Here is an 18107-nt window from a genome sequence, read left to right on the forward strand (position 1 = left end):
AACAACTTTGAGACAAGTTTACCTCTCAAAATCTCTTACAAATTTCTCTAGGAAAATAACCCTTTAAGATACATGCAGGTTTCTCACAAATGGTTCAGGTTAATGCTCACTCCCCACGAGCTTTATGCATTAATCTGACAATATAAGATGTACTTCATACCAGATTTAACTAAACTGCAGGTCTTGGGATCTTCTAGCTGAACATCTGAAAATGAAGCTTCAGATGGCAGTTTCTTCTGTTCCTCTTTTAAACTCTGTGCAATTTGCTGCAAAGAAAGATACACAATAACATTATAATATTTTTTCTCCTTTATTCAAGCAGCCTTACACTACTTTGGTTACAACAGAGAAAAGCATACTAAATTGCAAAAGGACTCAGTTACACTCAGCTCCCAGTGTTTCAAAGACATTTAGAAGAAACAGACAGATGTTTCCAAACAGTGGCAGAAACATTGAAATGTCAATTAAGATTCACAAATATTACACACATCTGTGTAAAGTATTGTTCCTTCCATTTTTCCTTTTTTTAAATGATCTCTAAATAACAATAACCTATGAAGCTACCTAGAAAGAGAAGCTCAAATTGGGGAACTCAATTCAACACTCACTTGGATTTTATACGAATAATTTTGCTTTATTCCCATAAACGATATGTGCAGATGGCCTGAAAGTACTCTCTAGCTTATTCCCTGCAGGAGTTCAGCCAGAAGTTCTCCTCTAACATTACTCAACATTTCCACACTTCAATATTTTTCACTACTTGGTCTGCTTCAAAGCAACAAGAGGCAGCAAGAATGGGCAAAGAACTGCATTAATATTTGAGCAGAATAGCACAAGAAATATTTCTGCCTTGTGCTTTTAACATTTTAATAATTAATTTACTAAGACAGAAGGTCTCTCTGAATAGCAAGGTTTTGAGGTTTAAAAGCAATCAAGTAGCAAAATGAATCTCAAACCAGGCAAAAACTGGAGTCTTATGAGGACATATGAAGAGCAGCATAATTTCTCAGTTTGGAATGAACTTTCTAACTGAAGGGCCATAGGACTCGTGTTAGAAAATAAGGCCCCCATATGGACCAAGCAGCTGCATTACTTGCCAAGAGAAATAATAGCTAACATGAAGAAGGTGTCACAATAATTTTTTAATCCAATTCTATACACACAATTTTAGCAACACAATAAATAAATAATAAAAGACCCCAAACCAACCAAACAAACCTGTACTCCTAACAATTATACTGGTAAATCTTCTGATCACTAGTTGTTGTGAATGGAGGGATCCCATTTAGTGACATTTTGTGTGGTGGACTTCTCAGTTACTATTTTTGCTCTGTCTTCAAATGCTCATTAGTCCTTAAACTTTCAGTACAAAAGAGCATGTATTCAACAAACTCACTAGCTTTAGGGTTTGTAAATGCTTTCCTAAAATGCCATGCATGTCCCTTATAATCACCAAGGCATAAACTGTACCATAATAAAAGTTTTAGACATGTATAAAGACAATGTCATAGCAATGTTAAGTTCACTGCCAAGAAGTTCTCTCGAGAACTGAGCACAGTAAGTACAACATTCATTTCTTTCAGTGCACAGCAAAACATATATATATATATATATATATATATAGCTGTAAAGCTTCTGTGTTTAGATAAGTAATGCTCTGATTCTGAAGTCAAACAATAGCTTCTCTACCAACTGGTCAGCTAGAAATAAATCCTACAATTTTGTAAGTACCACCACCTATTCTGGTAGCTAGATGGAAAACAGAATAGAGCAATAAAATCTAGATCTTGCCAGTCCACGTTGGAATTGCTGTTCTCAGTCAACTCAATCCTTTGATAGCTTGGGCCTCTCGTTATAAAGTGAAGGGCAACTGTTACCTGAGGGGGGAATCTTTACTATGCTTTACTGCTTCCATGCAATGCTATCCTTCAGTTGCATATCAAATGCATTTGCTCTAGTCAAAAACCAATTTCAACTTTCTCACTGGCCACTTTTTTTATTTCTGTGAGTTAGTTCATTTTGAAATCTTTCATCAATATAGTATTAACTTTTTTAAGTAAGAATAATTAGTTTGATCCATTTCAACAGAAACATTGACTCAAAGTTCTTGGAATGACTACAAAAATGGTTAATATTGGTAAGAACCTGAAAAAGGCTACTGGAAATTGTTGCTGACATCTTAAATTATCTGAAGTTGCAAGCAAGTCTCCCCTTACACTGCCTGAACAAGCATGCACACATGCCTACCAAACACTAGCAGACCAGTACTTCTGAAAACAAACTTTCAGCTGTGACTGTCTAAAGCTACTCTTCAACTCCAGCTCAACTAGAAAATACATTGGTAATACCTACTTGTTATTAATGTAAATAAAAAGTTTAGGGTCATAATTTAATCAGCAGGTGCCAATTTGATAATGCCAGTAATACTAAATACACCTAGGAACTGGAAAACCCTGGCTGCAAAGCATCGTACTGCAGAACTGTGTACACTGCACATAAAAAGAAAACCAATCAAGGACAATAAAAAAGCTGATGCTATACCTCCATCATTTCCAACTTGTCAGGATAAGCGAGATCGCCCGGAGCAGGCTTGTAGCCTATGATATCAGTCTGAATGTAAATATGTGTCCTATAGACAAGACGCTCTTGTACATCTTCTAACATCTGCTTGACACCAGCTGCAAATGCACCCAGTTGTTCAGCTGACAAAGGTAAAGAAAGGCACAAATTCGTTAATTACAAAACCAGCTAATAGAAACAAAACTTTGAAGTATCACATATAGAACTGTCAAAAACCTGCTTGCTGCAGATGAAGTCAGACTATTTTTGGAACAGCAGCCTCCAGACAAATTTGTGACAAACAAGGAATTACTGAACTCCATGATGCAGTTCCTTTAGTTCCCTAAATTTTCACTACACTGTGAAAATTCAACCTCACGCTGATTACATCAGAGGCCTTGTCAGAATTAATCTTTCTAATTATTTGAGACGTGGGTATATTAACTGGCATTTCAGTGAGAAAAACAAAGCAAGGTGGTTTTGGTTCTATCACAGCCAATGCCTGTGGTGTGACTGTTGGGAGTTGATAACTCTTCTACCTACCAGAACAGATAATTCAAAGCAGCTCATATACAACTTAAGAATTATTGTAGAAGCCCAAATTTAAGCAGTATGAAGACAGTTCTTAAGATTAGCCAAAAGATTATGCCACCAAGTTTTTCCTCGTTCCCAACAGTGTTACAATTATACTTTCAGGAAAGTAAGCAGTTCCTCATGATTATTGGCACAGCTTCAGTAACACTGTGTGATATATCAGTATGATTTCTGTTTATTGCCAGTTGCAAATTTAAGACTGTGAAAGGATTCCATTATGCACTGGTCATATTAACACCAGGTAAAGTCACTTATGAGACTTTAAGCTCTGAACACGTACACAGCTCCAAAATCTACACCAGCTACTTAACTCCTCTGCTGAAGTTACAATTTCTAGTCTGGGAAACATGACATCAAGGAAAATTTAAAAACAAATCAGTTTGCATTCCTTTGTTTTATCATCATTATGCAGAAAGCTCTACATGGATGATGCATTAGCAGGGCCAAGTGAAGCAATTCATTAATTTTAAAAGTTAATTTAAATCAATTCTGCATATGCACTGGGTGGATGCTTCTCATTTGTACAATCTAGAGCAAACAGGACTAACATCAGCATAATAATTTAAATGATGCTATACACAGACTCCCTAAATACAGACCTTTATTATAAATGAAAAAACATAATTCTTTTCACATAAACATGTCAAAGATGACGTAATGTTAAGATACACTAGAAAGAAAAAAAAACATCTAGGTATTTTTTCCCCAATGCAATTAAGTAATTTTATCAGTTAAGAAGACACTTAAAACAATCAGCTTCCATCTGTGAGTTACCATTGTTCTGTACATGATCTTCAAGCATCTCATTTTTGAGAATCCCGCAGAGTTCAGAAAGCGTCTCTAAGTGAATGACATGGATGATCATTGGCCTCAGGACATCATACAATGAAAGACACAACTTTTCCAAGAGTTCACTATGAAGGAAAAATAAAACAATACAAAATACTTTCAGGATCCCACAATACCAAAACAAAATTTCATCACAAGCAGGGACTATTTTGTGGCAAAGATTTTTGAAAGGAGGGTGAGAAAACAAAGCAACACAGTGCCATAGAAGATTTTAGAATGGACTGTTTAAAACATGAACCCATTATTTTCTACAAAGTCTTTTAAAATACGTAGGATAACAACTGCTTAAAAATGGTGGTACATATTTTAATTAATTTTAAAATAAAATTAAAAAAACCCAAACAGACAAACAAAAACCCATACATCAATCAACAACTCAAGCTGTCACAAAGGGAAGATATTGCAAACTGGTTTACTTGGCATCTGTGTGAAGAAATGCTCCTGCTGAGCTCAGAATCCTAATCCCAATTTCCCCTTGAGAAAAGGTTCATCAGATTCCAAGCACTCAGTAGTTTATTAGAACCAGGAGGACATGAAAAGGGACGCAGGAGGAGAGCTTGGTAATGTTTTCTGTAACAACTACCAACACTGCAGTACACACACTTTCAATCTAACTGAAGTTATGATATCAATGCAATATGAAACATCAGAAATCCCACTTTAATTTATTTTTTCTTTCATGTCCAAAGTGATGCATAACTTAGTTAAAAAACAAGTAGCACCCACTCTAGACATTTTTGCTATTCTCAATGCTCCCTTCACTAATCACAGATTAAGCAATAATGCAATTGCCAGCAGCTGAAAATTCAAGTAAATCCCCAGTTAGATTTGCAAATATAAACACCAAGAGCATTTAAACGTGTGATAAATATGTTGACTTTATTGAACTTTTTTTTTTAATTCACAAAGAATGTCTGTCAATAGGACAAGGACACTTCTGTTCCTCTCAGAGAGGGAACAAAAACGCTCGTAAAAGAATACTCACAGAAGAAACATTTTGAATGTCTCTTCCTTTGCATCCCATAGCATTACAAGCAACTTGGTAAAACAGTAACTCTCCATGGGAGAAAGTTTCACCAGCCTTATTATTAAATACAACACTCAATCTCAGATCTCTAGTCTTGGCTAGATTTTTGGTAAACTCTTATCTGTATATAGACACCTGGCTGTTACGTCTTCAGAGCACCTCAACACTTTTGAAAAAACCAAGGAGGCTATTTGTTATGCTAAGAGAAACCTAGTTAAGTAGTTACTATTTGAAATGTTTTTCTTAAAGTACTTTAGATGTAGGCAAAAAAGGGAAAACAAGTTCTTAGGAAATGAGGTAACTACTTTCCACCAAGATTCAAAAATAATCAGAAGTCTGTTCTCGTACAGCACTAGTGACGAAATTTCTGTCTGAACATTTTACACTAATTTCAATTAGGGATATTTACTCCAGGATTTGGACTGAGAGAGCTAAACTCCTAAGCTAATTTAGTTAGGTCAACTCAAATTCTGAGCATGTCCCACATGAGACCAATTTCTCAGGAAAGACTGGTACTACTCCGGCATTGCAGCTTATCTCTAGTGAGGCTTTATGTGGTTGGGTTTTCCTTTACCTTTAGAGGATGGGTAGGGTAATGGGAAATATTTTTTCCAGGTTACACACTTATTCAACTCAAACTGCACTCAATTTAAGACATTATAACACTCAAAACCAGTGTCTCGATTATACTAATAGAAATACAGTATTTATTAAATTCACAGTAAGGGAACATGACCAACACAGATTTCAAAATTAAGTATCATTATTAAAAAATATCAGCAAATTTCAGAAGGGGTGTAATCTATTCAATTGCTCTAATATTGCAGGTGTGTTGTAAAAAAACTTAGGACACTTTTATAATGCAATTATTATGTGTAGCAACAACCTATCCCTCTTCTAGATCTAGGCAGAGCAGACACAGATACTGCTCTAGTCAGGCATTCACTACCTGGCCTTCAATTCAGCCCATACACAGGCAACATGCAAATACTCTCTGACAGTAAGGGCAGCTCACTAACTAAATCCTTGATGAAAAATAGCTGGAGTTCATCAGCTTAAATTTTACATTCAAGCAAATAAAAAACACTTCTGCAACTGGCTGTGCAAACCATTGGCACAGAGGATGTACAAAAACAGCTGAGAGCTGTAGCATTGTTAACTTCCATAGCTATTTTCAAAGTAGTTGAGCGTCTTTGTCTCTTTCAGACCATCTACAGAGCACTTGCACAGATTATTTATGGAGAGTGCAAACTATTAGCTTTGCTTGAAGAAAAAGGAAACAAACTTCTGATGCATAAAGTGAATTAAGTTGGGTTTTTTCCTGGCTGGTTCTTACCAAACCACTTCAACAGAGCCCTATCTGCCATATAATATTCTCTGCTATATTCACAGATTTCACAGAATACTCTGAGCTGGAAGGGATCCACAAGGATCATCAAGTCCAGCTCTTAAGTGAATGGCCCATACAAGGATCAATCACAGCATTCTAAATAAATACAACATGTAGTAAAACAAAACCAGCATGTACCACCTACTCCAGTTTTGGTGTTGGTTTTGTGAAGAACTCATTGTAAAGCTGATGTTCATCCTGGCATACATGGACCATAAAGGCACAACCACTTCGTACCTGTATTCACAGAAATACCAATAGTTGATTATTAAATTATTTTTCTTACATCAGTATTACAAGAGATATTACACATATTATAACTATATATCATATATTGTTATTATTATAATAGCTATGATTAAATTGAAGCTTTGTAAGATTCAAAATTAATGAGATGAACTCTAAAACTATGGACTGAAAAGATGTTACTAGACAAATAAAAGCTCATTGTACAACTTCTGTCCCTTTTTGTTTCTGAAATGTAAGTACCCACATTTTATGCCTTTTTTTTTAATCCTCCCCCCTTTGTGAGGTTTGTAACAGGATGGAGTTTGTACAGAAACAAAACATGTATTGCTTGAAAATATTAGTAAAATTTTAATGATTCAAAACCACAGACAACAGCAACAATTTTGCCTGTAAATGACTGAATTAAATAAGCACATTTTACTTGGGGTAGAGGCGATTAAAATATAACAAAACCCACATAACACAAGACTACTTTACCTACCAGAGCACAATGATCTCTGTTGTTCTGACTGGTTAGTTCTGTAACAGTGCTAGCGATACTGGGACCAAGCAAGAGCTCCCTCTGGTCAAGGTAACATTGATGGATTTCATTGAGAACTTGTTGATACCTGTCCAAGAAATTAGAACAGTAGCTGCATCCCGAAGATCATTCTCTGGTACACATAAAATGCATTCTAATACCCTCTTTGAAGTCTACATAATTTTGATTTTTAAAACTTTATTTTAAATGAATATTGTGTTAAACAGTACTTAAAAGTAAATATTTCCAAAACTTAAAATTGTTGAAGACAAATTATGTAGACATACTCACTCTGGCATTTTTTCAGATCTTTGCTCTACTTGTTCAATTAGAGTCTACTCAAAAAAAAAAAGGGAAAAGGTATTATTAGTACATTATTTTTCTGTAATAATTGGAAAACTGCTTGCAGTATTTTTCCATGGACAAATTATACAATCTTTGGATATTCACACTCGCACAATATGCAATCCTAGCATTCACACTAATAAATTCTAACTCCATTTTCATAAGTTCCTTTTCAAAAGTTAGTTACCAGCCTACTTACTCTGACTTTGGGAGCAGCTGCTCTGAATTTTACATAAAATAGCGTGAAGGCATTGTCAGAATTTGGCACAGCTGAAGGATCCTGAAAGAAGAAATGAGTAATTGGTTAGACAGCAAACTACTATATTTGGCTTCTAGTATATAATGGCCAAGATAATTAGGCTCTAAAACAGGGTCTTGGTTCTTTATGCTTATACTGCCAGTGGAACAGCTCTTTGCCACCTCCTACCAAGAAAGGCATGCTGGCTTCAGAACTCAAAGTCAGATGGAAGAACAAAACCCAAACCAAAAGTTTCAACCAACAGTTGTTACAGCAAAAGTAACATTTTCAGTAATTATGACATTCTCCATTAGAGACAACAATTGTCTCTGGACCTGCCACAGTAGCACTAATTGTTGGTCCTTCATCTGTAGTACTACAGTGGAACAGAATTTCCCTTTTACTTGCCAGTCCCAGGGCAGAGAAGCTAAATTTCAGCTTGCATTCAAGCTCCAACTAGAATATCAAGTGTTAAGGCAGCTCCCTGCAGGTCCCCAGCTCAGCTGGGCAGAGCTTGAACTTAGACAAATTTTAGCACTAATGAAGCAGAGCAGAGACCCAATTTAGCCACTAAAGAAGAAGTGTTCTTCCCCTAATCCCTACTGATGACATAGAGAAAAGCAAACAGCTGCCTTTTGAAACATGGTGGGGACAGGAAAATGCTTCCACCTTTCCCACCTCCTACTGTCACCCCTGTGAGCAACCTGAGCATCCATTTACAAACACAGACCAAAATCCCCAAACACTCACGTGTGAGTAACAACAAAGAACATCCAGATCTCATCAGTCCCTTTCCAGTCCTGACAAGGCGTCTTGTTTTGTTGCAATACGAAATCTCAACTAAAAAACAGTTTCAGTACTGCACTTCTAGCAGAAGCAGACACTAGATGTTTCAGACAAATATGCAGAACATCCACAAAATCCCTATCTATGTGGGAAGAAAGAGGTGATCTGACTCCTAAAAGAGATATCCTTCCTGACTTAAAACTCCTAAGTGGCAATTCAAATCCAGAAATCCAGTTACACACTTCTTTCTGTAAACATGCTTCTTATCAGAGATGTTCAAGTCTCTTTAAATTCAGCTCAGTCACAGCAATCCACTGGCATCAAACCAAGCTGTGATACCTTTTTTTCATAATAAAACCTAGTTTTGTACCAAACATGAAAGATATTCAATGCTAGTTAACAAAGATCTTCACTCCAGGAGTATTCTTTTGCAAGTTTGCATGAACACTGCCTAAAATCCCCTTCTTCTAGGTCTGGCAGTTCTCAATTCTAGCATCTTTCAATTTCACTGGTTATCCCTCAGGACACCAAGTTTGCCTGTAATAGGACTGAGCACAAGGCAAGCAACAATTATTTGAAAAATCGAAATCTTTTCTTTCTCCTCTGCCAAAATATTGTAGTACACAACTACCAACACTTTAATGAGACCAAAAACTCACCTTTATGCCTAAATCTCACCGGAGTGAGTGAGATAAAATACCAAACTTTTCCCTAGAACATTCTAGTATCACCGTCAACATTTTAAAGTAATACAAAAGACACTGGCAAAACCAGTAGGAACCTGTCTCAGTTGTTCTCTGCAGCTACACAAACCACTGCAGAAAAAAAAAGAAATATTTAGATAACCAAGAGCACCCAAAAAAATTACTGGAATATAATACTGAAACGGTCATGGCACAAACTCAGAGTTGTGCTTTAACAATTCTCATCCTACAGCACCCAGCTCCTGTATACTTTCTCCAAGTATTCCCTGCAACCTCTCTCTGTCTCCAAAGCAATTCATCTCCAAAACACACCCCCCACAGTTCCCTATTTCTCTTGTGCACTGTCCCCATTTGGCAACACAGACAGCAACGTGCACTTCAGCTGATTCAGAGCTACAGTGAACAAGCTGGTCCAGGGAAGCAAACTGTCTGGCCAGCTGGCTGCTGCTGCTCTAACACAGCCATTTATCCATCCCTGGCCTTCACTAAGGTTACTGCTCACCTACCTCAATTCAGCTACTTCACCTTCAAATTCCATGATCTTTTTAATTATTACTATTTTGAAATCTTTTGGATCACTAGGTCTTGGTTATTTTTGGCTGAAAATTGGACAACCTACACAAACACTATAGCACTGACCTATTTTCACAAAGACCTGTTGACACCTTCCACCCCCCAAAAAAATTTTAAAACGAGAAGAAAACTGTATAGTGTTACAATACACATTTCAGTACAGCTCAAGTTACCACTTCCTGATTCATTCTTACCCTTTTCATTAACTGGCTTGTGAGGTTCTGTAGTGTATTCACAGTGTATGTCTTGATAAGGTGCATAGCTTTAGAAAGGCATTGTTTAAACTTGTTCAAATATACAGGATAGTCTTTAAAATTTGGCTGAAAGAAATAAAACAGTTTTAAATAGAAACAGTAAGAGTCAAAAATTTATCAAAACTCCATATACTCTTATAACTAGCTAGAAATGTTAGATTGTACCAAATAAAAGCAATATTTCATAAAAATTAAATGGGATAATAAGCATATTCAGTAAAAATTTCCTAAGTTTATAAATCATCATATTTGGCTTCTTAGGAAAAGGAAAAAAAACCACAGAAATAGTATGAACATACAGTTTTGAAGATTTAGCTGAAACTAGTAGAGAATTACTTACATGTGATGAAATATATGCAATACAATCATCAAGCTTAGCCAGCATGGGAATGAATCCTTCACTGTTCACGGACAGCGTAGGGGAATTCAATTTCTGTGGAAAACAAGACAAAGTGTCATTGTAATAAATCCAAGTACCTTATTGTTAGAGACAAAGTTCAAAAGATCAGTACACTTTCATTTTCTAAGATGATTAACAGTAAAATATTACTTACGGTGTTTATGTTTTCCAGCTCATTAAAGTAAGAAAGTTTCTGCTGAATGTTTTCAGCCAGGTCAACAAGTTCTGACTATTAAAAAACAATAAATAAAAGAATATCAGCATCCTAGCAAGTAGCTTAAATATATATTTTTATATATGTCAAAATATACATATAAAATTAATCAACCTCCCTTTCAGCTCTCAGCACACACCACTGTTAAATAGCCCAAGATAACTTGCAGCTAATTAAGTACAACAAAAGATGCAGAATACAGCAGTGCTCTCTTGCTCTCTCTTACCAGAGAAGGACACGCTACTCTCAGTAGTGTATTTAAAAAAATATATTCTACAGGTTTGTCAATATTCCACAGGCACTATTGCATATAAAGAGCAATGCTGCCATCAGTATTAAAGAGAATAGTAGAAATCCTGCATTTCAGGATTGGAGTCTTAAAGAAAGTTCTCACTTATCCAGTCTTACTAAAAACACACGTTCATTATATCACTGTTGGAGCAGTTCACGAGGGGAAAGAAAGTATTTGGGATATAAGCTCGCAACTTTAAAAGATCTTTCTCCTTGTGATAACCATCTCAAAATACTTCTGTAAGTGATATGAATTGTTAATCTCAATACAGTTTGCACTTGTCAGGCATCAGTTAAAAAAGCTGCCCTCAGCTAGCTATCTTTTTTGATTAAAGCATATACTGACACATACTGAACATTCTACTGTAGAGCCTGACACCCTAGCTACAGGTGAAGTACACACAAAAAATGAGGTCCAAAGCAAATGGAAGGATTGTAACCACAGCTCACAAGTTTTCTCAGCCTGAGAAAAAGAAACTTTTTTTTAAGATGTCTTTTAAATTCTCAGTAATCCTCCCATCAAAGATTACCTGCTCTTTCAAAAGCTGTTCACAGGCCTCATGCAGCGTTCCTGTCTTTGTGGACACAAAAAGATACTGTTTTTGCAGTGACTCCAGGTGCTGAAGGGCACTGTTCACATCATCCAAGATAGCATCACACTGCTCCTGAAAGCCAGACAAGTAATCCCTCATCTGTCTAGAAAAAGAGAATCAATAGATAACAGAAGTAAAATTTCCCTTTCTGTATTTGCAAATCCAGCTGCCTGCAGGGACACTGCCACCACCTTTCCCTCTCTAGAAATAAAAGATCACTTGCATCAAACAAGAGTGCACAATAAGCAGATGTTTCATGAACCGCAGAAATAACAGAGCTAAAGGTTTTGGAATAGCCACTGCAGTAACTTCATTTCCCCGGCACTCCTTACAGCAAGCCTATCTAGAAAGCAGCAGTTTGCACCACAGCAATGTGAATACCATCTAAGTGGACAGCACAAACACAGTTGTTTGCACAGTAGTGCAAGCTACTGTTAGCAGCGAAATTCTACCTGCCTTACTTCCAAAAGGGGTGTTAATCTGGGTCTTTTATTCTACACAATTTTTAGTTTCCATTTAGAAATTACTTTTTCTCTCTTAAAGTAGCTGAAATTATCCAGAGGATTCAAAACTTACTGTGAGGATTGAAAGAGGCTTAGATGAAACAGATCTGGTGTCTAATGTCACCAAATTTGTCTAAGGCTCAATGCAGACAAAAATTCTAGATGATCACTAAATATCAGGTGAAGCATTCAGCTTAACTAAAGCATCAGTTAAAGTGAGTTACTCCTGGATGTCAGCTAAAAATTCTGACCTCTACATTACCGCATACAAAACAGCAAGTAAAACAATTCTCTGTATCCATGTATCCTTTTATTATGTATCCCTTTAGTGTACAACAGGCAAAGAACTTGCTTTCCTCCTGCCCCCCGGCCTCCTGCGGTTACATGTTGACCATCCTATGAACCATTGTGCATCCATGGCAAACCTACGCACTCACATGCCCTACTAAGAACGTGTCAACTGACAAAGTGCAAGGCTGCTGCTCTTTTTAGGTTCTTCATGATCTCATCATGGGCTTAGTATATGCCTAACCCTCTGCTTTTAAGGAAAGTCATGTGTCCTCAAATGTCACAGCAAAAGAAGAAGAAACAGCCCAAAGAAAAACAGAGAAAATCAGAAGAGGAAATAAAGGAGCACCTCTTTTCAGCCAAGGGCAAGTTTGTAAAGTCTCAAAACACAAGCCAGTTTCCAAAAAAGCCATCAGCAGATGTAGCTAAGCCATTCAGTTGTACTTCAGACTCTCAAGGAGTAAATGTCAAAGTCAGTGGGAAGGGGTTCTTCTGAGCCTGATGGGAAAGTCAGTTAGGCAAAAACAGATGAGAATGACAAGCCTCCAAACTGGAGTTGAGCGAAGTGGCAAGGAATGCAGGGAATGCAGATACAGGATCACAGCCATAGTCACTGGTGAGACAAATGGTGAGAACAGAAATGACTACCAGCCACATCTGCTTACAGAGTCTCACCCTCAGAGGATGCCATTCCAATGGCAGCAGCAGTTGAAAAAGCACAGGAAAACTCTTAGACTGTGTTTGTCTACAGCTCTGTCTATAAGCCAAAACTAATTTCCATCTGTCTTAATATACTGGGCAGTTCAGAAGGAAATCTGCATCCCCTTTAACTACTCTGCCACAAGGGTAATGGCCTTCAGGATGGGAGTGAGGCACACTGCCTTGGAAAGCTTCAGCTGCTCCAACACATTCCCCCATTCCCCACCAGCTGAATCTGAACACGTGCTAACATTAATGGACAAGATGAAGTCCTTCAAGGTTTGAACGGCTTATAGCGAAAGGAACTGAGGAAGAACACGTACCTATACTTGGCACCATCATCTTGATCCATCTGAGTTTGCACCTGAGCAAACCAGGAGAAGAACTAGAAGAGATTTCATGGTGTGAACAATATAGATATCACATGCAATCAATTTAAAAAAAAAATCCAATCTATGATCTATGAAATGAAGATGACCTTTTGTTAAAAACAGAGCTGTTTCAGAGCTCAACTATTAATAAAGGAAACAAATTCCTCACTGTAGGTCCCTTCTAACTGAAACATTCTATTCTATTCTTTCACTAAATTAAAATGGGAAAGACTTAATTTCATCTGGTTTTATTTGCACAAGAACAAGGATGTCACACTAGAAAGTGGGGAGGGGGCAGGACGTTCTTCTACATTAAGAGCAACACCACCTTATTGAAGGGGTGCCTTACTCTCACATAGGACTCCACTCCAAATGGGAAAAGTATCTGTCACTTAAAAGCTGAGACTTTAGCAATTTTTCCCCCCCACGTTCCCCCTTATGTTCTTGAAAACAGCCCTAAAATTTAGCAAACCCACCAAAAGCTAGGTGAGAGACACAGAAACTAACATAATTCTCTGCAGATTACAGCATCTTGGAGGTTATTCAGCATCACTTACCTGCTGTGCTGTTTCAATTCTTTCATCCTCCATCCCCAGTGCTGCAAATCCTTTCAAAAGGACATCCTCTGTGGATTCTGGCACTGCAGCTGACAGCATAACAGGTAGAGACTGGGAAGTCAGGCTGCACAAATCCTCAATTGGAAGCTGCTCACAAAACCCCAAAAGCTTTAGTTAGAGCACTCACAGAGAATTAGTATATGCAGCTCAACTACAACACAATCCAAAGCAACAAGATGAGAAAATTACAGGCATTTACTTTTGAAGAAACAAATGCAATGGACATTTATCTATCAATATGATTATCATAAAATCAGTAAGGCTAGAAAAGATCTCTAAGATTATCAAGTCCAATCATTAGACCAACAACTACACCACCTATTCATTCAGAAACACCTAACAATTTTAAGTTAAAGTCAGAAAACACTGTACAGCATTTTATGTAAGTACATGTTTGTGTAAGAACAGAAACTGAAGGTACATGTATCTGACATTGATAAGCTACACTTTATTTTCCAGTATAACTGGTTCTAACCCAAAGAGATGCTCTAGAAAAGTATCTGAGAGCAGAAGAACTCAGAACTGACACAGAAGCAAAAAAACCCCACCAAACCTATTGTCCATGGTACCTGTCAACACCGTTGCACAGGAATTGTCAGAGTTTTTTGCTCAAGGAAAATTCAAGACTTAACACTGCCAGAATTCATTCAGAAGACAAGGAATAGCTCTGCTGAATGGGAATTATTTTTTAGCCACAATTATTTTGTTTAAATGAGAAAAATATGGAAAAAAAGTAACTTGAGATAAATTGTATTTAATTATGACCAGAGACTGTTAATTAGCTTACATGAAAGAAATTCAAGAAGACAAATATTGTTATATACACTTATTTAATGTAATAGCCTCTTTAAATAACATGATAAGCTGGATGTTTTCAATTGCTGAGAACATCAGTAATGTAAAAACAGAAAACACTACTTAAAATACAAATTGGTATCCCTCTAAAAAACGACTTGCTTAGCAAAATATTCACTGCCTGGCAACATTTGTCCAACAAAGAAAGAACAATCAGGATTTCAACTATTTGAGAAATGACAGATTACCATATGTTGTTCAACTTCCATACACCTTTCTTCCCTGCTTTCTAAAACAGGTAGGACCCTGGCAGTGGAGCCAGGGTTTCTCTCATGTCTACTACTGAGAAAGACACAAGTCCATCAGCCCCTGATTTTCCAGAACATCTGAGATGCCACTGTCCCAGTCCACTGAAGAACTCAATGTCTTGGCATCGCCATTGTCCTGACTGGCAAATACAGTACCTGCCCTGTTGCAAAGCTGGTTTAGATCCTTAAGAACATCCTATGAGAGCAGCATATCCTGCTACAATCATTTTGGATGCCTGCCAATATTTACTTTTTGCATATATTTACACAAGAAAAGAAACCAGGAAGAATGAAATCAAACGGCTGCATTTCTGGATGGAATTGCTTTACACTCCCCCCTTGCTATTTTGAGCTTTCTGACACTTGCCAAGAGCCAACTTTCTTGATTTTATGGCACCGCATCTTGTGCTACGATCCTGCTCACATCGTAATGATGTATCAAATGTATCAAATACAAAGCCTCTCATGAAAAGTACAGCTAAGGAATGCAAACATTCTGTTCCACTTCCCTTTGAGACAAAGGAGTATTCACAAATAATCACTTTGTCAGAGTTCAGTATTCTATAACCGAGCGGGAGACCGTGTCCTCTATGGTGCTGGTAAATTATTACACTTTTTACCACTATTCCTGGCTTTACACCCTCGTTGGATCATCTGCAAGTCGTACCAGGAAATAACACTGGCGCCAGCAGCTGTGTATTAATGAGGATCAAACTAAGAGGACCAAAAGAACGTAGCTCCACAACTAAAGCTCTCAATTTCAAGAGGACAAACTTCGATGAAGTGAGGGAAGCAGCGAGGGCAGGCTCAGGGATGCTCAGGGGAAAGCTGCCACCGCTGCCTACAAACCCTGCAAGCCAGGGCGGGCAGTAGGGACGAGGCGCCTCGGGAAGGCAGCAGAAAGAGCAAGCTCTCCCGAGGGAGGGAGGGAGGAAGCCATTGCAAGTGCCGGGACAATCCAGAACGCAAAGTGCTGCTGAGCCCCTGAACCCCGGGGAGCGGCGGCCCTGCAGGCCCAGCCGGTCGGGCCGGGCAGGGCCGTCACCGCCGCCCGCCTGGCGACGTGGCACCGCGGCCGCTCCCGCCCTCCCGCCATCTCCCCGGGCCGGCCGGCGCCGCCGCCTCACCTCGGGCGGCACCGGCAGGTTCTCGGCCGCCGCCTTCAGCTCCAGCACCGAGTCGGTCTGGCGGTCGCTGAGCGGCGCGGTGGGCTGCGGGCGGCGGTCCCACAGGCTGAGGCGGTCCCGCACGTCCCTGCCCGCGGGCGGCGGCTCCGCGGGCGGCGGCTCCAACATGATGATGATGACGCTGCTGCTGCTGCTGCTGCTGCTGCCGCTACCGCTGCCGCTGCTGCCGGCGGCGGGGCCGGGACGGGCCAGGAGCGGGGCGGAACGCCGGGAGCGGGGCGGCGCTTCCGGGGGAGGCTCGGCGCCGACGCGCGGCGTCGCGCGGCAGTGGCGTCATTAGCGGAGGAAGAAGTGCGTCAGGGAGGGGCGGCCGGCCAGGATGGCGCCCCCTGGCGGCGGGGATGACGGGGGGCGGCTGCGGCATCACCATGCGCCCGGGTCGATCCGCAGGATCATAGGATCACAAAAAATGTTGGAAAAGCCCTCTGAGGTCATCGAGTCCAACCTAGGGCTGAACATCACCGTGTCAACCAGACCATGGCACTAAGTGCCACGTCCAATCTTTCCTTAACCACCTGCAGGGACGGTGACTCCATGACCTCCCTGGGGAGCCCATTCCAATGTCTAATCGCCCTTTCTCTGAGGAAATTCTTCCTAATGTCCAACCTAAATCTCCCCTGGCACAGCTTAAGATGCTGTCATCTCATCCTGTCGCCTGGGAGAAGAGACCAGCACCCACCTGCCTACAACCTCCTTTCAGGGAGTTGTAGAGAGTGATGAGGTCTCCCCTGAGCCTCCTCTTCTCCAGGCTGAACAACCCCAGCTCCCTCAGCCTCTCCTCATACGACTCGTGCTCCAGACACTTCACCAGCTCTGTTGTCCTTCTCTGAACACACTGCCGAACTTCAATGTCCTTCCTGAACTGAGGGGCTCAGAACTGGACACAGTACTCCAGGTGTGGCCTCACCAGTGCCAAGTACAGGGGAAGAATCACTTCCCTGGTCCTGTTGGCCACACTGTTCCTGATACAGGCCAGGATGCAAATGGCCTTCTTGGCCACCTGAGCACACTGCTGGCTCATATTCAGCAGCTGTCAACCAGCACCCCCAGGTCCTTTTCTGCTGTGCCACTTTCTAGCCACTCTGTCCCCAGCCTGTAGCACTGCATGGGGTTGTGGTGGCCAAAGTGCAGGACCTGGCCTTTGATCTTGTTGAACCTCCAGGCACAGGCAGCCCTGCAGTGCTCCTGGGCAGGGACCACCATGTCCATGGCTCTACCAGGGATACCCATGGGCAGTCTGGCAGGTGACTCATTCCTTGCATTTCCTGGAATCTTCTTTCCCAAGGCAGCAGAGCCCACAGGACAACCCTGGGAGTCACAATACCTCCCTCTAGGCCACCCTGCTCTTCCCCTGCTCAGCCAGGGTCTGGCTGCTGCAGCTGAACCAGTGATGCAGTTTAATCTAACATGGCAACTAAAGGCCTCCTGACATGTCCTCCACCGTCAGATTTGCCTTGACTGGTGCCAAACCACTGCCTGCCACCAAGAGGACACCCCTGTGTCTGCCCATCCCTTCCATGAGCTCCAGTACTTTCCTAGCCTACAGCAAGGAACCATCACACCCTTTCCCACACTAGTGGCTCTCCCTTAAGGGTCAGGACAGCACTGAGGCAGTACAGGGTGGGTAGGTGACGACAGACAGCCCTCCATTTTGACAGTGCACACATACATCACCACCCAACTTCCTGATTATGAGACTCATTTTCTGCATCACCCCATAACCAGAGCTGCTTTCTCCATCACACACCAGAAC

The 18107-nt window shown here is 40.2% G+C and overlaps 1 protein-coding gene across 1 annotated transcript in view; it reads right to left on the reverse strand.

Annotated features, from left to right (window-relative positions):
- COG3 (component of oligomeric golgi complex 3) overlaps nt 1–16612 on the reverse strand; it is a 31335-nt gene extending 14723 nt beyond the window's left edge. Inside the window, exons 1-14 of the mRNA XM_051778691.1 lie at nt 16295–16612; nt 14005–14151; nt 13400–13461; nt 11524–11689; nt 10643–10717; nt 10429–10521; nt 10029–10154; nt 7733–7813; nt 7480–7523; nt 7150–7276; nt 6565–6656; nt 3928–4067; nt 2542–2702; nt 161–266 (exon numbers count right to left, since the gene is read on the reverse strand). Of these exons, the coding sequence (XP_051634651.1) occupies nt 161–266; nt 2542–2702; nt 3928–4067; nt 6565–6656; nt 7150–7276; nt 7480–7523; nt 7733–7813; nt 10029–10154; nt 10429–10521; nt 10643–10717; nt 11524–11689; nt 13400–13461; nt 14005–14151; nt 16295–16462 (1588 nt within the window). The 5' untranslated portion in view covers nt 16463–16612. The remainder of the gene's footprint in view (nt 1–160; nt 267–2541; nt 2703–3927; nt 4068–6564; nt 6657–7149; nt 7277–7479; nt 7524–7732; nt 7814–10028; nt 10155–10428; nt 10522–10642; nt 10718–11523; nt 11690–13399; nt 13462–14004; nt 14152–16294) is intronic.
- Between the last annotated feature and the right edge of the window lie 1495 nt (nt 16613–18107).

The sequence above is a fragment of the Manacus candei genome, unplaced genomic scaffold (genome assembly GCF_025592945.1).
Source record: "Manacus candei isolate 608988 ecotype Guabito, Panama unplaced genomic scaffold, ASM2559294v1 h1tg000014l, whole genome shotgun sequence".
NCBI classification, from domain to species: domain Eukaryota; kingdom Metazoa; phylum Chordata; class Aves; order Passeriformes; family Pipridae; genus Manacus; species Manacus candei.